A 19,612-nucleotide genomic window follows, 5' to 3' on the forward strand; every position below is an offset into this window, starting at 1 on the left:
GACAGGAAACCATCAAAATCCTACAGGAGAAAACAGGCAACCTTCTGGACCTTGACTGCAGCAACTTCTTACTTGACATGTCTCCAGAGGCAAGGGAAACAAAAGCAAAAATGAACTATACGGACCTCATCAAGATAAAAAGCTTCTGTATAGCAAAGGAAGCAATCAACAAAACTAAAAAGCAAGTGACAGAATGGGAAAAGATGTTTGCAAATGACATACTGGATAAAGGGTTAGTATCCAAAATCTGTAAAGAACTTACCAAACTTGACACCCAAGAAATAAATGATCCAGTGAAGAAATGGGCAGAAAACATGCAGAGACACTTTTCCAAAAAAGACATGCAGATGGCAGACACATGAAAAGATGCTCAACGTCGCTCATCATCAGGGAAATACAAATCAAAAGCACATTGAGATACCACCTCACATTGGTTAGAACAGTTAAAGTTAACAAATCAGGAAACAACAGATGCTGGCAAGGATGTGGAGAAAGGGGATCTCTTCTGCACCGTTGGTGGGAATGCAAGCTGGTGCAGCCACTCTGGAAAACAGTATGGAGGTTCCTCAAAAAAATTAAAAATAGAATTACCCTATGACCCAGCGATTGCACTACTAGGAATTTATCCAAAGGTTACAGGAGTGCTGATTAAAGGGGCACATGCACCCCAATGTTTATAGCAGCACTATCAACAATAGCCAGAGTAAGGAAAGAGCCCAAATGTCCATCGATGGATGAATGGATAAAGAAGATGTGGTATGTATATACAATGGAGTATTACTCAGTGATAAAAACAATGAAATCTTGCAACAACATGGATGGAACCGGAGGGTATTATGTAAGTGAAATTAGAGAAAGACATCATATGACTTCACTTATACGTGGAATTTGAGAAACTCAACAGATGAAATAGGCGAAGGGTAGGAAAAATAAGATAAAAACGGAGAGGGAGGCAAACCATAAGAGACGCTTAAATACAGAGAACAAACAGGGTTGCTGGAGGGTGTGGGGTGAGGGATGGGCTAAATGTGCCATGGACATTAAGGAGGGAACTTGTTGGGATGAGCACTGGGTGTTATACGTAAGAGATGAATCACTGGATTCTACTAATGAAGCCAAGACTATACTGTAGGCTAACGAACTTGAGCATAAATTTAAAAAAAAATTTACTAACATATAGCTGCAATTTAATATAACACATAGAAAAAAGTACTTTTGTCATTAGGCTAAGTTACGACATTTTCCTGTTTCAGTGTTCCTTGGCCTCTTCACCTTAGTGTTACTGCTGGTTTGTTCATCTGGCTCCCTGATAGATAGGAGCTCCTGCACTGCAGCGACTCCCTAACCCCAGAGCTAGCACAGTGCTTGACACAACTTGCGCTCAAGAACATTTATTACATTTAATTATTCAACCTAGTCCCAACTTCATGTTTCAACAAAGTACTCCATCCAGGCACCTTGGTTCAACCAGAAATGCTTTGTAAACATATTAAGTTCAGAAAGGAGTGCTTTATGGCTTCTCCTGCAGAACCACTTTTATTACAAATGATAGAAAAGCTACAAAACAAACATGGTGGTGGGATATGGAAAAACTATGGCTGGGCGCCTAAAACAGAGCGATAACTGTGCGACCATAAGGTAAAGCGTTGCAGTGACAAAAGGGGGAAAAGGGGAAGCAACAAAGGAACAGAGAAGAAAATGGTATCATTTCATAGGAATAGAGAAGACTGAACAAAAGGCAATTTCTAGAGAATGTCTAAGGACTGATGAATAGTAAATAATCTCAAGTAAAATTATTCTCAAAGGTTACACAAATGCAGCACACTAAAATCAGACAAAAGATGGCAGTCAATATATCTCATCAACTTAAAAAAAATAGCATTTAAAGGGCTCTTTTTATATCAAAAAATAGAGCCCTGGCCCAAACAAGGTTGCCTCCTGAAATATAATTATACCAGGGAGGAGCGCCTGGGTGGCTCAGTCGGTGAAGCATTCGATTTTGGTTCAGGTCATGATCTCATCATTTGAGTTTGAGCCCCACATCGGGCTCTGTGCTGACAGCTCAGAGCCTGGAGCCTGCTTCAGATTCTGTGTCTCCTTCTCTCTCTCTGTGCTTCCCCCACTCGTACTCTCTCTTTCTCACTCACTCAAAAAAATAAAATGTAAAAAAAAATTAATTATACAAGGGAAAAGAAAGAGAATAAAAGAAAATAAAACAAATCCCATGGTGTGTAATGCACAAACTTGTGTCTGTCATTTCAAATACCATTTATGTAGAATTCAGTGCTTTGAAGGAAACTGAATAAGCTCTATGCCATTTTTTTTTTTTTTTTTAACAACATGGTCAATTTACAGAGTAACTGAATAACCATGTAAACTAGATATAAGTCCATTTTAGGGAGGAGAAAACTGAGGTTAGGAACTTTCCCAAAATCACACAGCTGAGTAACAGAGGTAGGATTTGAGTCCAGGCTGTCTGATACCAACAGAAGTGTCTTTAGCAGTTTAGAAAGACATTTTACTTTTAATTTTTAATTGTAGTTGATATATACTATCAAATTAGTTTCAGGCATTAAACAGTGATTCAATAATTCTATAGGATACAAAATGTTTACCATGAGAAGTGTGTTACAATATTTATTGACTGTATTCCCTGTGCTGTACTTTTCATCCCTGTGGCTTAAATTTTAGAACTGAAGTTACTACCTCATGACCCTCTTCCCATCCCCCCAACCTCCTCTTCTTTGGCAACCATCAATTTGTTCCCCCCGAGTCTGTTTCTCTTGTCTTTGTCATCATTGTTATATTGTTGGCTTGTTCATTTGTTTTTTAGATTCTACACATAAGTAAAATCATATGGTGTTTTTCCTCTCTCTGGCTTATTTCCCTTAGCCTTATGCCCTATAGGTCCATCCATGTTGTTAATGACAAGATTTCATTCTTTTTTACGGCTGATATTCCTATGTGTATATACCACATTTTTATCTGTTCTTCTATAGACACTTAGGTTGTCTCCATATCTTGGCTACTATAAATAATGCTGCAGTAAACATACGGGGGGCATATATCTTTCCAAATCAATGTTTTCCTTATCTTCTGGTAAATATCCAGAAATGGAACTACTGGATTGTGTGGTACTTGTATTTTTAATATTTTGAGGAAACTCACTACTGTTGTCCACGATGTGCCAGCGTGTATGAGCCTGTATGCACCACCAATGGTGTACGAGGATTCCTTTTTTTCCATTTTTCTCCACATCCTTGCCTACGCTTTTTTCTTGTGTTTTTGCTACTAGAGGGGATATCTTATCATGATTTTGATTTGCACTTACCACATATACATTTCAACTAATGTGACATTGAGCATATTTTCATGTTGTCTGTTGGCCCCCTATAGGTCTTCTTTGGGAAGATGTGTATAGAGGTGTTCTGCTCATTTTAAAATTGGGATTTTTTTGGGGGGGTGTTGAGTTGTGGGAGTTCTTTTAATATTTTAGATAATAACCCCTTATTAGATATATGACTTGCAAATATCTTCTCTCATTTGGTGCTTGCCTCTTTGTTTTGTTGGTTTCCTTTGCTGTGTAAAAATTTTCTAGTTTGATGGTAGTCCCAACAGATTTTAATTTGTTTCCCTTGAGGAGACAAATCCAGAAAAAATATTGCTGAGGTTGATCTCCAAATTACTGCCTATGTGTGTTTTTTTAAAAATTTCTAATTAAAAAAAATTTTTTTTAAGAGTTTATAGTTTCGGGTCTGACATTAAGCCTTTAATCTATTTTGAGTTTGTTTTTGTGTAGGGTGTAAGAAAGTGGTCCAGTTTTTCTAGCACCATTTATTGGAGAGACTGTCTTTTCCTTGTATATTCTTGCCTCTTCTGTCACAGATCAATTGACCATATACCATAGGTTTATTTCTGGGCTCTCTGTCCTGTGATATTGATCTGTGTGCCATACCATAATCGTTTTGATTACCATAGCTTTGTAGTACATCTTGAGACCTGGAATTGTGATACCTCCAACTCTGTTCATCATTTTCAAGCTTGCGTTGGCTATTTGGGGCCTTTTGGGGTTCCACACCCATTTTAGGATTTCTGTTCAAGTTCTGTCAAAGCCACTGTTGGTATTTTGATGGGAATTTCAGTGAATCTGTAGATCATTTTGGTAATACGAACAATTTTAACAGTATTCTTCCAATCAAAGAGCATGGTACATCTTTCCATTTATTTGTGTTGTCTTCAATTTCTTTCATCAGTGTCTTGCAGTTTTCAGAGTACAGGTCTTTCGCCTCCTTGGTTAAAATTATATCGAGGTATGTTATTCTATTTGATGTAATTGTAAATGGGCTGGTTCCCTTTCCTTCTTGTGATTTCATTATTAGTGTATAGAGACACAACAGATTTCTGTGTATTGATTTCATATACTGTAACTTTCCTGAATTTATTAATTAGATCTAGTTTTTTGGTGGAGTCGTCATGATTTTCTCCATAAAGTAGTATGTCATCTGAAAACAGTGAATGTTTTACTTCTTCTCTACTAATTTGGATGCCTGTTATCTTTTTCTTGTCCAACTGCTGCAACTGTGACTTCCAGTACTATGTTGAATAAAAGTGGTGAGAGTGGGCATCCTTGTCTTGTTCCTGATCCTAGGGAAAACGTTTCAGCTTTTCACCACTGAGTAGGTCAGCAGTGGGTCTGTCATATATGGCCTTTATTATGTCAAGGTATGTTCCTTCTATATCCACTTTGTTGAGAATTCTATCATGAATGGATGTCGAATTTTGCCAAATGCTTTTTCTGCCATCTATTGAGACAATCATGTATTCTGTTGTGTGTATTAAACCGTGCTTGCAACAAATCCCACTTGATTGTGGTAAATGATCCTTTTAATGTATTTTTCAATTTGGTTGCTAATATTTTGTTGAGGATTTTTGCATCTTAAATTCTCGTTTTTGTTTTTATTTTTTTTTTGAGTTGTTTAGTATCAGAGTAATACTAGTCCCATAAATTAATTTAAAAGCATTCCTTCCTCTTTTTCATTTTGGAGTAGTATGAGAATGGTAAGTAGTAAGTCTTCTTTAAATGTTTGGTAGAATTCACCAGTGAAGCCACTGTCCTGCATTTATGCTTCTCACAAGTTCTTTTGTTTTAAAAAAAAAAATTTTTTTTTAATTTATTTTTATTTTTTGAGAGAGGGAGAAAGTGTGTGCAAGTTGGGGAGGGACAGAGGGAGAGAGAAAATCCCAAGCAGGCTGTGGAGCCTGACATGGGGCCTAACCCCACAACCCTAGGATCATGACCTGAGCTGAAATCAAGAGTCAGACACTCAACCAACTGACCCACCCAGGCAGGCGCCCCTTGTTCCAAGTGTTTTGATTAGTGACTCGTTGTTTACAGTAATGGGACCGTTCTCAGAAGAAGGTTGTACATTTTTAGGAATTTGTTTCTTCTATGTTAATTTGCCAATTTTTAAATAATAATCACTTGTAATTATTTGTATTTCTATGGTCTCATAACTTCTCATTTCTGGTTTTGTTTGGGCCCTTTCTCTTTATTAGCTTCAGTAAAGGTTTATGAGTTTTGTTTATCTTTTCAAACAACTCAGTCTTGCTTTCATTGATCTGTTCCACTGTTGTTGTTTGTTCTCTATTTCATTTATTTCTGCTCTGATCTTCATAATATCCTTCCTTCTACTAACTTAAGCCTTTATTTATTCCTCTTTTTTAGTTCCTTTAGGTGTAAGTTTAGATTATTTATTCAAGATATTTCTTGTTTCTTCAAGTAGGCCTGTATTGAGATATACTTCCTTCTTAGAATTGCTTTTCCTTCATTCCGAAGATTGTGGACCATTGTGTTTTCATTTGTCGACAAGTATTTCTTGATTTCCTCTTGGATTTCATTTTAGCCTCTAGGTGTTTGGGTTTCTCCTATTTGTTTTTTTCTTGTAACTGATTTCTAATTACTTGCTGTGGTAGGAAACGATGGTTCATTCGACTTCAGATGGTTCATTCTTCTTTTATTGAGACTTGTTCTGTGGCCTATCATATGATCAATCTTGGAGAATGTTCCATGTGCACTTGAAAAGAATGTGTGTTCTGCTGTTTTGGGGTAGAGTGTTCTAAACATATCTGTGAAGTCCACCTGGTTGAACATGTTACTCAATGTCACTATTTCCTTGATTTTCTGTGTGGATGATCTAGCCACTGATGTAAGTGGGGTATTAAAGTCTCCTCCTATTATTATTATATTGTCAATTTTGCCCTTGATGTCTGTTAATATTTGCTTTATACAATTAGGTTTTGTTATATTAGGTGCACAGATATTTACAAATCCCATGTCTTCTTCTTGGATGGATCGATTGCTTTATCATTATGTAATGTCCTTTGTCTTGTTATGGCCTTTGTTTTAAAGTCTATTTTGTCTGCTGTAAGTATTGGTACCTAGTTTTTTTTTTTTTTTAACTTCATTTGTATGAAATACTTTTCCAATTCTTCACTTTCAGTCTGTATGTGTTTTCTGAAGGAGTTTCTTGTAGGCAGCATATAGATGGATATTGTCCTTTATCCATTCAGTCACCCTATAGCTTTTGGTTGGAGCATTTAGTCCATTTATGTTAATGTAATTTTTATAGGTATGCTGCCATTTTGTTAATTGTTTTTTGGTTGTTTCTGTAGTTTTCTGTTCCGTTCTTTTCTGGTGGTCTGATGGTTCTCTTTAGTGTTATGTTTGAACTGCTTTCCCTTTGGGTATCTTTGGGTTATCAGAGGGTTCATATACAACATCCTATGTGTGTGGCAGTCTATATTAAGTTGATGATTAAGTTCAAATACATTCTAGAAGCACTAAATATTTACTCCTTTAAATATTTACTTCCTCTTTGAGGAAGTTCTCATGGATTTCATCCACTCTTCTCTAAAGTCCTGTTAGTATCTTTATGACCGTTACTTTGAACTCTTTATCAGGTAGATTGCTTACCTCCATTTTGTTTAGCTCTTTTTCTGTAGTTTTGTCTGTTCTTTCATTTGGAACGCAGTCCGCTGTCTCCTCATTTTGTCTGAGTCTCTGTTTCTATGTAGTTGGTAGGTCACTTAAAATTCCAGGTCTTGAAAGGAGTGGTCCTGTGGTGTAGTGCCCTCCTGTTCAGGAGAACCAGGAGTTCCTGGGGTGACCCCTATGTGGATTGCATGTGCCCTAATGTTGTGGCTGAGCAGCGAATCCTGTGGGCACCCTGGTGTGCAGATCTTGTTCCCTGTGCAAGCAACTGAGAGAGAAAGTCATTTTCTGATACCTCGAGGTACTCCGAGATTTTTCTTTTATCCCATATCTTTGGTCACATCAATTTACCTCCAAAACATCTACTTTTTAAAGTTTTGTTATTTTTAAAACTTGTATAAAACATGAACCTGAATACAGTGCACATATCCAAACACTTCCCCCACAAAAGGGATACAAAAAAACCACGAAACTATGAACTTGCTTTAAAGACCATATGTAACACTTTATATAGGTCTGATACCTGATTAATTTTTGGGTCTGAGCACACCTACTGGTGTTTATTTTCATTTCTGAATTTGAGATTATTCATTAAACTGAGCCAAGTAAAGCTTATTTCATCCAGTGGTGGGTAAATATACAGAGGTCAGTTGGTTGTACTTTTCATCTGAAGATTTAGAATGATATGTTTTTGAAAAGTGATGATTATTAAGTCCAAGAGAAAATAAACTAGCATGTTTCTTAAGTTAGAAAAAAGGCAGAGTGGAAGAAGCTAAATCAGAGTCGAGTCACTACTACAAGCACCATTCGATGTATAGAGAGAAAGGATCTCACATTTATAAAGTGGATACTGTGTGTTAAGTACTGGACAAGGTTCTTTCCACAACATTACTCATTTAATCTTCATGATGATTCTAAAAAATAGATGTGGTTATTTTCATTTGATGGATAGGAAAAAAGACTCATCAGACCCAAAAGCAACTAGCCTAAAGCTAGAAAAAAAACTGAATCCATTCAGGAGTTCAAAAGGACTTATTGATTCCACAATGTAGATTTTCCTGTATCGTAATTTACAAAGGCATGTCAGGTATGACTTGGTTTTAGTTACACACAAATGCAAAATTGATCAAATTAACCCACCTACAGTGATACAGTGGACGCTCTAGTGATATACATGTGAACTTTTAAAACTTTCTTTGCTAGAAATGTTAGTCTCAGACTCAGACTCATAAGGATAATTTGTCTTGTCCTTCTGCATCTTTTCCCAGCACAATCAATTACATGGAGTGGAGTGATGTCAGTAAGATGGTGTGCGAGGAGGCCCCGAGGCATATCTCCTTCCACTCCCCACAAAAAACAACAAAAGCAGTAAGTAGGTAACCATAAACTTAAGAAAACACCTCAGGCAAAGCTCTAGAGTACAGAGAAGCAGCAGCAGCAACAACCCTGTGGGGTTCAGAATAATGGAGGATGGCCGCATCCAGAAGTACAGCAAACATATTCCCTGGGTCACTCGTCTCCTAGTCAAGATCAGAGTGCCACCAGGGAGGATCCCCTCTGAGGAAGTTCGCTACATGGCATAATGGAAAAGAGGAGAACCCCAGCAAGCCTCACCACGGTGACATCTGCAGCCTTCGCTTCGCCCGCCTTCAGCAACGTTGATTCCAGTCGAAGGAGCTACCCACAACCCCCCTCACTTTGCGTCCACTTCCAGAGGCTGGAGCTGCTGCTGCAGTGAGCCCTTCAACACCGCTGTCTCACTCCCTCAGAGGGGGGCAATAGAGCACTTCACCATATGTGAGATCAGAGGTGCCACAGGTCTGTGTCCCACCTCTGCCCACCGCCCCACCCCCCCAGGTTGCGGCTTTATTCCACCACTACCAGGGTGCCAATGGACACATCATTGCTGGCAAGGGTGCCCTGAGCCATACCCCATGTCCTGGATCACAGCTTTGAACATCACTTCCAGGGCTGTGCTGCCATTGCTCTGAGCCCAGTTCCCCAGGACCTGACATGCAGCTTCAACAGACCACCACTGAGATTGTGCTGCTGACCTGTGACTGCTTCCTGGAGCCCAAGTTGGGACTTTGGCTGACTCTATGCAGGCTATGCTGCTACTGCATCGTGTCATCACAGGGCCTGTGCCACTACTGTGTGACCCAACACTAGCTAGTCACCTGAGTGAGCCCCTAAAGCCCAGTTCTGTGGGATATCTGCACACACATGGACCCCAGACACCAGTACCACAGATGCAAGTGCATCTGTGGCCCAGGATCTAGGCACTGTGATAGTTCTACACGTGCCTGATCCTTGGACCCTGATGTTAATAATGCTCTGAGTGCCAGCAGGCAAGACAAAGAGCAGAGAATACCCTCAGCAAGAACTTCCTCCCACAGGCAAAAGGGAAGAACAGAAATATTCCAGCAGCCACAGCCTTTGCCTCTGAGGACCACAACAGCACTACCAGGCACTGCTACCTGTAGGAAACTGCAGTCTTAGCCACAGAAGATCCCCATGCTATGGTCAATGTCAAACTCAGCCAATGAAGATGTACACAGTCTGTACCACTGTGCGGTCTCAAAAATCCACGATGCTGTTTCCCACCTAGGGGGTGCCATAGCAGCCACCTCCAGGTTAAAGTCTTCCTCCAATGAAGCCAGTCCAAAAAGGTGGGAAAAGGTGACTTACAACTTCAAGTGCACAGACATAAATGCAAAGCCATCAGAAACATGAAGAAACAAGAAAAGATAAAACCACCAAAACAGTGTAATTTTCCAGTAACTGACCCCATAGAAATGAGTATCTGCAAGTTACCTGAAAAAGAATTCAAGAGAATTCAGAAAACTCAATGAATTTAGGAAAACAACATGAGAACAAAAAGAAGTTCAACAAAGAAGTATAAATCAAAGAAATGAAATTTTGGAGCTTAAGGATATAAGAAATGCAATGAAAAAAGCAACAAGTAGCTTGAATAGGCTCAATCAGGCAGAAGAAAGATGGATAGGTCTCTGGATATTATCAAGTCAAAGGAAAATGAAGAAATTAGAATGAAAAAGACTGAGAAATCCCAAATGCATTACACTGTTGGGCATCAACAAGAAAATCAATATATGCATTATGGAAGTTCCAGAGGGAAGAGGGGGGAAAGAAATGAAAACTTCCCAATTCTGGAGAAAGAGATAGCCATTCAGGTAACATGAAGGTCTAAGATCCAAAGACATCTTCACTAAGACATATTATTGTAATCAAACTCACTAAATTCAAAGACAGAGAATTTTGAAAGCAGCAACAGAAAAAAAAAAAAAAAGACTCCTCTCACACAATGGAATCTCAAGCCTATCACAGCAGGTTTCTCAGCAGAAACCTTACAGGTCAAGAGAGTTTGGGATGCTACATTCAAAGTGCTCAAAAGAAAAAACTGTTAAAGAATACTTTATCCAGCAAAACTGTCATTCACAAAGGAGACAGAGATAAACATATTCCCAGACAAACAAAAGCTGAGGAATTTATCACCATGAGCCTGCCCTATAAGAAATACTGTTTTTTTTTTTCAAGCTGAAATGAAGGATGCTGAATTAGTAACATGAGAACATAAATAAGTATAAAATTCATTGGTAAATGTGAATATACAGTGAAATTCAGAATCCTCTATTGGAAGTGTAATAGAGACTTGTTTATGTCCAACACCTCAAGGAACTAGAAAGAAAAAAATAAATGAAGCCCCAAATTAATGGAAGGGAAAAAAAGAACAAGGATCAGAGTGGAAATAAATGAAATAGAAATGAAACAGAAAAGGTGAATGAAACTAAGAGCTGATTTTTTGAAAAGAGAATTGAGAAACCTTTAATAAGACACATCAAGGAAAAAAAAAGGACTCGAATAAAATCAGAATAGAAGATGTGACATCTGATACCACAATCATAGAAATACAAATGATCAGAGGAGACTACTATTAACATTTATATACTAAACAACTGGACAACTGGACAAGAAAAAATGGATAAATTGCTACAAACATACAACAGATCAACTGTGAGTAAAGAGACTGAATCAGTAATCAAAAATCCGGTCAATAGACACAAGTCCAGGACCCGATAGCTTCACTGTGAGTTCTAAATATGTTGAAAGAATACATACCAATTCTTCTCAAACTCTTCCAGAAGCAGAAGAGGCAGGAATACTCCCTAACTCCTTTCATGAAGCCAGGATTATCCTGATATCCAAACTAGACAAAAATGGCACAAGAAAGGAAAATTGCAGGCCAATATCCCTGATTAACACAGATGCAAAAATCTTCAACAAAATATTAGCAAATATTAAACAATACATAAAAGGTACCACATACAACCATCAAGTGGGGTTTATTCCAAGGATGAAAGGATAATTTAAAATACACGAATCAACCAATATGACATACCATATTAACAGAATGCAAGATAAAAAATCATATGATCATCTCAAGAGACGCCAAAAAAGCCTCTGACAAAAATGAACATCCATTCATGATTAAAACTCTCCACATAGTGGATATAAACGGAACTACCTCAACATAATAAAGGCCATGTTTTGTTTTGTTTTGTTGTTTTTTAACATTTATTTATTTTTGAGACAGAGAGAGACAGAGCATGAACAGGGGAGGGGCAGAGAGAGAGGGAGACACAGAATCCAAAACAGGCTCCAGGCTCTGAGCGGTCAGCACAGAGCCCGACGCGGGGCTCAAACCCATGGACCGTGAGATCATGACCTGAGCCGAAGTCGGACGCCCAACCGACCAAGCCACCCAGGCGCCCCAATAAAGGCCATGTTTGACTAGCCCACAGCTATTATCACACTTAACAGTGAAAAGCTGAAATCTCTTCCTTTAAGGTCAGACAAGACAAGGATATCTACCCTTGCCACTTTCATTCAACACAGTATGAGAAATCCCAGCCAAGCAATTAGGCAAGAGAAAAAAAGGGCATCCAAATTGGGAAGGATGAACTAAACCTGTCACTGTCTACAGAGGACATGACACTATATATTAAAAAAAAAAAAAAACACAAAAAAACCCCTAAACACTCCACTAAAAAAGTGGTTAAACAAATTCAGTGAGGTTGCAGAATATAAAAACCTGTTGTACGTCTGTACACTTATAATGAACTATCAGAAAGAGAAATTAAGAAAATAATTCCATGTACTATTATGTAAAAAGAATAAAATAGGCATAAATTTAATAAGGAGGTGAAAGAGCTGCAACTGAAAACTGGAACACATTAATGAAACTGAAAACACAAATAAAAAGAAGGCTATTCTGTGTTTATGGACTGGAAGAATTAATATTGTTAAAATGTCTACACTACCCAAAGCAATCTACAGATTCAATGCAATCCCTATCAAAATACCAATGGCATAGTACACAGAACTAGAATCAACAATTCTAAAATTTCTGCGGAAACACAAAGATCCCAAATACTCAAAGAAATCTTGAGAAAGAAGAAAGCTGGACACATCACACTTCCTGACTGTAAAGTACATTACAAAGTTATAGTAATCAAAACAGTATGATATTGGCATAAAAAAAGACACATAATTCAATGGAACAGAGACCTGAAACTATAAACGGTCAATTAATAACAAAGGAATCAAGACATACAAGGAGGAAAGGACAGCCTCTTCTATGAATGGTATTGGGAAATGTGGAAAGCTACATGCAAAAGAATAGAACTGGACCACTATCTTATACCATACATAAAAATTTAACCCATTTAATACTAGAATATAATATCAGGTTTTCTAATAAAAGTTTTATGTTTTCTAAGTGGTAAGCTTCAAGACACGTCTTGGCTATGACTTTCTGAATTTAACCCCAAAGGAAAGGCAACAAAATCAAATGTACATAAAACTAAAACGCTACACAGTGAATGAAATAATCAACGAAATGAAAAGTCAACCTACCAAATAGAAAATATTTGCAAATGATGTATCTGATAAGGGGTTATTATCCAAAATACATAAAGAACTCATACAACTCAACAGCAAAAAACCCACGCAATATTTTTAAAATATGGGTAGAGGATCTGGATAGACATTTCTCTAAAGTGGATATAAAGATGGCCAACAGGTACATGAAAGGTACCACTAGTCATCAGGGAAATGCAAATCAAAACTACCATGAGATATTACTTCACACTTTTTGAATGGCTATTATCAAAAAGACAAGAAATAACAAGTGTTGGCAAGGATGTAGAGAAAAGGGAACATTTATGCACTGTTGGTGGGAATGACAGATGACATTATCATATTTATATTATATATATATGATATAAATATATTAACATAAATGTAAAACCCTAAAAACTCCATTAAACCACTGCTAGAACTAATCAATTATTTCAGTAAATTTGCAGGATACAAAATCAACATACTAACATCAGTTGCATTTCTATACATCAATGGACTACCTGAAAGAAAAATTAAGAAAGCAATCCCACTTACAACAGCAATGAAAACAATGAAATACTTAGAAATAAGTTTAACCACAGAGATGAAAGACTTATACACCAAAAACTGAGACACTGATGAGAGACTGAAGACTAACAAATAATGGAAAGATACCCTATATACTTGGATTGGCAGAGTATCGTGAAAATGTCCATAGTATCCAAAGCAATCTATAGGTTTCATGCAATCCTTATCAACATTCCAATGGAATTTTTCACAGACGGAAAAATTATTTTGGAACCACAGAAGACCCCACGTAGCCAAAGCAATCCTGGGAAAGAGAAATAAAGCTGGAGGCATCATGCCACTCGATTTCAACCTGCATTACACAGCTATAATAATCAAAGGAGTACGGCTCTGGCATAAAAACAGGCACATAGACCAGTTTAACAGAATGGAGAGCCCAGATGTGAACCCATGCACATATGGTTGACTAATTTTTCACAAGGGTGCCAGAAACATACAGTGAAGAAAGGATAGTCTCTTCAGTAGATGGTTTTGGAAAAACTGGATAGCCACATGAAATGGATATGAAATGAAACCAGATCCCTTACACCACACAAAATTAACTTGAAATGGATCAGAGACTTAAATGTAAGATCTGAAACTGTAAAACTCATATAAGAAAACATAGGAAAAAAGATCCTCATCACTGGTCTTGCCAGTGATTTCTTGGGTAAGACACCAAAACACAAGCAATAAAAACTAAAACAAGTGGGGCTATATTAAATTAAAAAGCCTCTGCAGAGCAAAGCAATAAACTGAAAAGGCAACCTATAGAACAGGAGAAGATCTTTGCAAACCATCTATCTGATAAGGGGCTAATACCCACAACATTAAGAATTCAAGGAATTTAATAGCAAAAAAGAAAATAACCCAACTAAAAATGGGCCATGGGTCTGAATAGACATTGTTCTAAAGACAACATACAAACAGACAACAGGCATATGAAAAGATGTTCAATATTACTAACCATAAGGACAGTGAAATTCAAAACTACAATGAGGTATCATCTCACACTTGTTAAGATGGCTTTTATCAAAGAGATGAGATAAATGTTGGTGAGTATGTGGAGAGAACAGCACCTCTATACACTGTTGGTGAAAATATAAAACAGTAACCCATTAAAAAATAGTATGGAGTTCCTTAAAAAATTAAAAACAGAACTACCATATGATCCAGCAATCCTACTGGTAGGTATTCTCTGAAGGCAGCGAAATCAGTAATTTGAGGAGATATCTGCACAACCCGAGTCACTGCAGCATTATTCACAATAGCCAAGATATGGAAACAACCTAAGTGTCCATAGATGGATAAAGAAGATGTGGTTTATATATGCATAAACAATGGAATATTGATTAGCCATGACAACGGAGGAAATCCTACCTTCTATAATAATATGGGTGGACCTTGACGGCATTATACTAAGTGAAGTAAACGAGACAGATAAAAGACAAATGCCGCACAAAGATCGATTCGTGAAACAGTAGAATGGTGGTTACAGGGGCTGGGCAGGGTAGATTAATTGGGGAGATGTTTAAGAAGTTACTTGCAACTAGTAGATAAATGAGTTCGGGAGAGCTAATGCAAAGCATAGTGATTATAGTACAAAATTCTATACTATGCTACAAGACTAGATCTTAATTGTTCTCACCAAATTATAACTATGTGACATGACAGAGGTGTAAGTTAATGGTACTGTAGTAATCATTTTGTAATATATAAATTATAAAAGCAACACTTGCTATACCTTAAACTTACAGAATATTATTTGTCAATTTTATTTCAATTTTTAAAAAACACTCTGGAAGACTTACTTAATATTAGTTTGAATAATAAAGGAATACCTTTTCAAAAACCTTGTTCAGAAGGTGGTATTTTCCCGTTTAACACTGACAGAGGTCAAGATTCAAGTAACCATAACTTTGTTACCCCCAAGAACCTGCAAACCTTCTATTATGCTATGTGAGGATTTGACAATCACTTCAGTATCCTTATTTGTTCCCATTTTGACACTTCCCCTTTAAAATTTTCAAGAAATGCAATCTACATTTCCTTCAACAATCTAAAAACACTTTTGGATAAAACTCAGGTATTAATATATTTCAAATATGTAAAGAGATAAAACACAGCTTCGGTGTTAATAAAATAATAAAATCTTTTACCTTCTGGATCATAGGTTTGAAAAACTCTCCTGGCTTGTTCTGAAGGTGCCTCAGGAGCAACTAAAGCCATGTCCTGAAAAGACAGAAAGCACGCTATCAACCAGCTACAATATCATGACCTTAAAAATAAACAGGACAAATACAAGGCTAGGGTGAGGACACAGGACATCGGGAGTCAGAAGACTTGGGAGTTCTAGTTCTATCAGATGTGTGTGACTAGGTAAGTCACAAACTCTCTGGGCCTTCACTGTACATTTGAAATTTGAAAAACAGGACAAGTACTTCAGCCATAGGGAATCGTTGTGATCATGACACTGAAGCTTTATATAAAAGCTCTTGAAAAGTTTAGTATTACAGAGATGAGTCATTACTATAAAATAGAATCTGCAAAAAGCAATGATCTACACATCTTTGTTCAAATAAAAATAAACAGAACTTAAAATATACTCTAGTTTTCAAATACTTAAAAATTAAATCAAGATCTAGGATAGCAAACAATTACATAGAAATGCATTTGAAATTTATTAGTTTAGTAAGCATTTTACATCAATACCTGGCCACAGATCAACAATCAAGTTTTGCATGTCCAGGATTTTAATTTTTCTTAACTCAAAGGAAACATCTAGAAGGCAGATTTCTTTTTCCCATAAAACGAATTCTCTATCATATCTAATTTCTTTACATAGTAAGCCATATTACAATTTATCAAAAATAACCACAAAATTGAGTGTTATCTTGGACCCTTCACAAAACTTTACTCCATATCAACTGTTAGAAAATTCTACTTGACTGACAGAAATGTAGAATCTGGGCCCCAGTTGTCCTCTATTCATAGTGTTGGTCTGAGCCTCTGTCTATAATTGTGTTCACTGACCCAAACCTCCTCAGGGAACAAGTTTCTAACTACCTCATTTTACCTTCTTGAATCCTCTTTAAGAAGTTATGGGATATACAATTTGAAATGCTGTTCCTCTTTGGAAACACATTTTTGTAAGAAATGTACTAATTATCTGTTGTCCTAATCACTCCCCACCCCTGCCGCTTCACCCCAAAGATGAAGGAACAAAGTGTAAGAATCAATTAGAGTAGTTCTTATGAGACTAGGTGCCTCAGTTTATATGGGAACATAAGTCAAATGGGAATGGGAATTAAAACAATTACACATTTTTCAGGTATTAAAGTAAAAAAAAAAAATGCTATTTTATAACACAGTCAAATTTGTTCTTTCCCATTTACTAGCCCTTTGCCTGCAGTTTCAATACTACTTTGCAGATGTTCTGCATGTCAAGTCGCATGTTTTCATCTGGCCTAACTTTCAATCCTTTCTGATTTCATGATCCAGTCCTTCATTGCTGGATACTTGGATAGTGTCTAATCTTTCACTATGAGAAACAGTGCTCTACCGAACAAAGCAGCACATGTAATTTCACACATGTGCAGTTTTATCTGTAGGAGACAGCACGGAGTAGGATTGCTGGGTCAGAGGAAGAATGCACTTGTAATTCTGGTTGATACTGACAGACTCTTGTGTTATGTTTATTTAGCCTATTCAGAACATTAGTTCTTAAAAACACTTTCCTTTTTATAATATATCACCGGTAAAGCCTTAGAACTATAATTAACTTTGTACTGAAGCTAGGATCCCAGTGTCAGCTCTCAGATTTAGGGAGCAATTACTAACACTGGGGCTATTATTATTATTCCCTAGCTGCTTTTATCACATCCAAACCGTAAGTGTAAAAGTCGCTGCATGTATTTCACTGTAAGCTTTAGTTTCCTTAACTATTTTTTTAAGTCTATTTTTTTTCTTTTTAAAATTTTTTTAAATTTCATTTTCTTAATTTACATCCACATTTTTTAGCATATAGTGCAACAATGATTTCAGGGATTAAGATTCCTTAATGCCCCTTACCCATTTATCCCATCCCCCCTCCCACAACCCCTCCAGTAACCCTGTTTGTTCTCCATATTTAAGAGTCTCTTATGTTTTGTCCCCCCGTTTTTATTTTTGCTTCCCTTCCCTTGTGTTCATCTGTTCTGTGTCTTGAAGTCCTCATATGAGTGAAGTCATGATATTTGTCTTTCTCTAATTTTGCTTAGCATAATACCCTCCAGTTCCACCCACACAGTTGCAAATGGCAAGATTTCATTCTTTTGGATTAATACTCCATTGTATATATATACCACATCTTCTTTATCCATTCATCCATCGATGGACATTTGGGTTTTTCCCATACTTTGGCTATTGTTGATAGTGATGCTATAAACATTGGGGTGCATGTGTCCCTTCAAAACAGCATCCCTGTATCCCTTGGATAAATACCTAATAGTGTAATTGCTGGGTCATAGGGTAGTTCTATTTTTAATTTTTTGAGGAACCTCCATACTGTTTTCCAGAGTGGCTGCACCAGCTTGAATTCCCACCAACAATGCAAAAGAGATCTCTTTCTCTGCATTCTCACCAACATCTGTTGTTGCCTGAGTTGTTAATGTTAGCCATTCTGACAGGTGTGAGGTGGTATCTCATTGTGGTTTTGATTTGTATTTCCCAGATGATGAGTGATGTGGAGCATTTTTTCAAGTGTCTGTTAACCATCTGGATGTCTTCTTTGGAGAAATGTCTATTCATGTCTTTTGCCCATTTTTTCACTGGATTATTTGTTTTCTGGGTGTTGAGTTTGAGAAGTTCTTTATAGATTTGGATACTAACCCTTTATCTGATATGTCATCTGCAAATATCTTCTCCCATTCTGTCGGATGCCTTTTAATTTTGCTGTTTCCTTTGCTGTGCAGAAGCTTTTTATTTTGACGAGGTCCCATTAGTTCATTTTTGCTTTTGTTTCCCTTGCCTCTGGAGACGTGCTGAGTAAGAAGTTGCTGCGGCCAAGATCAGAGAGGTTTTTGCTTGCTTTCTCCTGGAGGATTTTGATAGTTTCCTGTCTTACATTGAGGTCTTTCATCCATTTTGAGATTATTTTTGTGTATGGTGTAAGACAGTGGTCCACGTTCATTCTTCTGCATGTCACCGTCCAGTTTTCCCAGCACCACTTGCTGAAGAGACTGCCTTTATTCCATTGGATATTCTTTCCTGCTTTGTCAAAGATCAGTTGGCCACATGTTTGTAGGTCCACTTCTGGGTTCTCTATTCTGTTCCATTAATCTGAGTGTCTCTTTTTGTGCCATGCTTAACTATTTCTAACCCTTCTTTTCTTTTTCAATTCTTCCCTTTGGAATGGCTGCTGGGATCCGGGGATTCATCACTGAAATTCTGGCTAAGGAGAAAGTACAGCTCCAGATGAGATTTTATCCAAACATAAACTTGTACGGGCCCAAGATGAGGATACAGTCCTTAAGTTTCTCTTAACCATCTGCTGCATTTCAACCTTTGTTACTAGTAAGTGATGAGGAAAAACTTAAAACGAGGGTTAAAACAGGACTTTGGATTTTCTGAATATAAGTATGATCTAAACAGAGGGAAAGGAAATACTGTTTTTCTTGGTCAATAAATAAACTTTTTAGGGAAGAGGTGGCAGAGAATACATCTAAAGCATTATTTTAATACTCTTAATAAGTGAAGTTTTGGGAAATTACTACTGTTTAGTTATACTAATAAGGAAGATTCTGGTTTCAGCCACAGACAAAAGTTCACATCCAATCCTCTGCATTCAAGGTATCAGAAAATGCAGAAGTATAAAAGAATTAAGGGCGAACCACCTGATACCTTATCTCTAAGTTCCAAGCGCTACAAATGAAAAATATACTATGCTAATGTCAAAAAGATTTAAAACAGGCTTAATCAAAAGCGTGCTGCCTTATCTCTTGCCTTTGGTTATGAACATACAAACCACGTAGGCTTCAGAAAACGTATTATTCTTGTTTGAATAGGCTATATATGCTGGCCTGATACAGAAGATCATCTGAAGCTTGGGCACAACTCCCAGCGTCCTCTGGTTTAACAAATGTTCACTTAGAACAG

The 19,612-nt window shown here is 37.2% G+C and overlaps 1 protein-coding gene across 5 annotated transcripts in view; it reads right to left on the reverse strand.

Annotated features, from left to right (window-relative positions):
- The window catches only part of MINDY3 (MINDY lysine 48 deubiquitinase 3), a 101,094-nt gene that overhangs the window by 16,292 nt on the left and 65,190 nt on the right, over window positions 1–19,612 (reverse strand). For 4 of the 5 annotated variants that reach the window (XM_042944995.1, XM_042944996.1, XM_042944994.1 and 1 more), the window contains one exon: window positions 15,637–15,709. In XM_042944995.1, the coding sequence (XP_042800929.1) occupies window positions 15,637–15,709 (73 nt within the window). Of the gene's footprint in view, window positions 1–7,067; window positions 7,260–15,636; window positions 15,710–19,612 lie in introns of those variants that run through there. The other variant, XM_042944997.1, reaches the window with a different exon arrangement.

Source organism: Panthera leo, chromosome B4 (assembly GCF_018350215.1).
Source record: "Panthera leo isolate Ple1 chromosome B4, P.leo_Ple1_pat1.1, whole genome shotgun sequence".
NCBI classification, from domain to species: Eukaryota; Metazoa; Chordata; class Mammalia; order Carnivora; family Felidae; genus Panthera; species Panthera leo.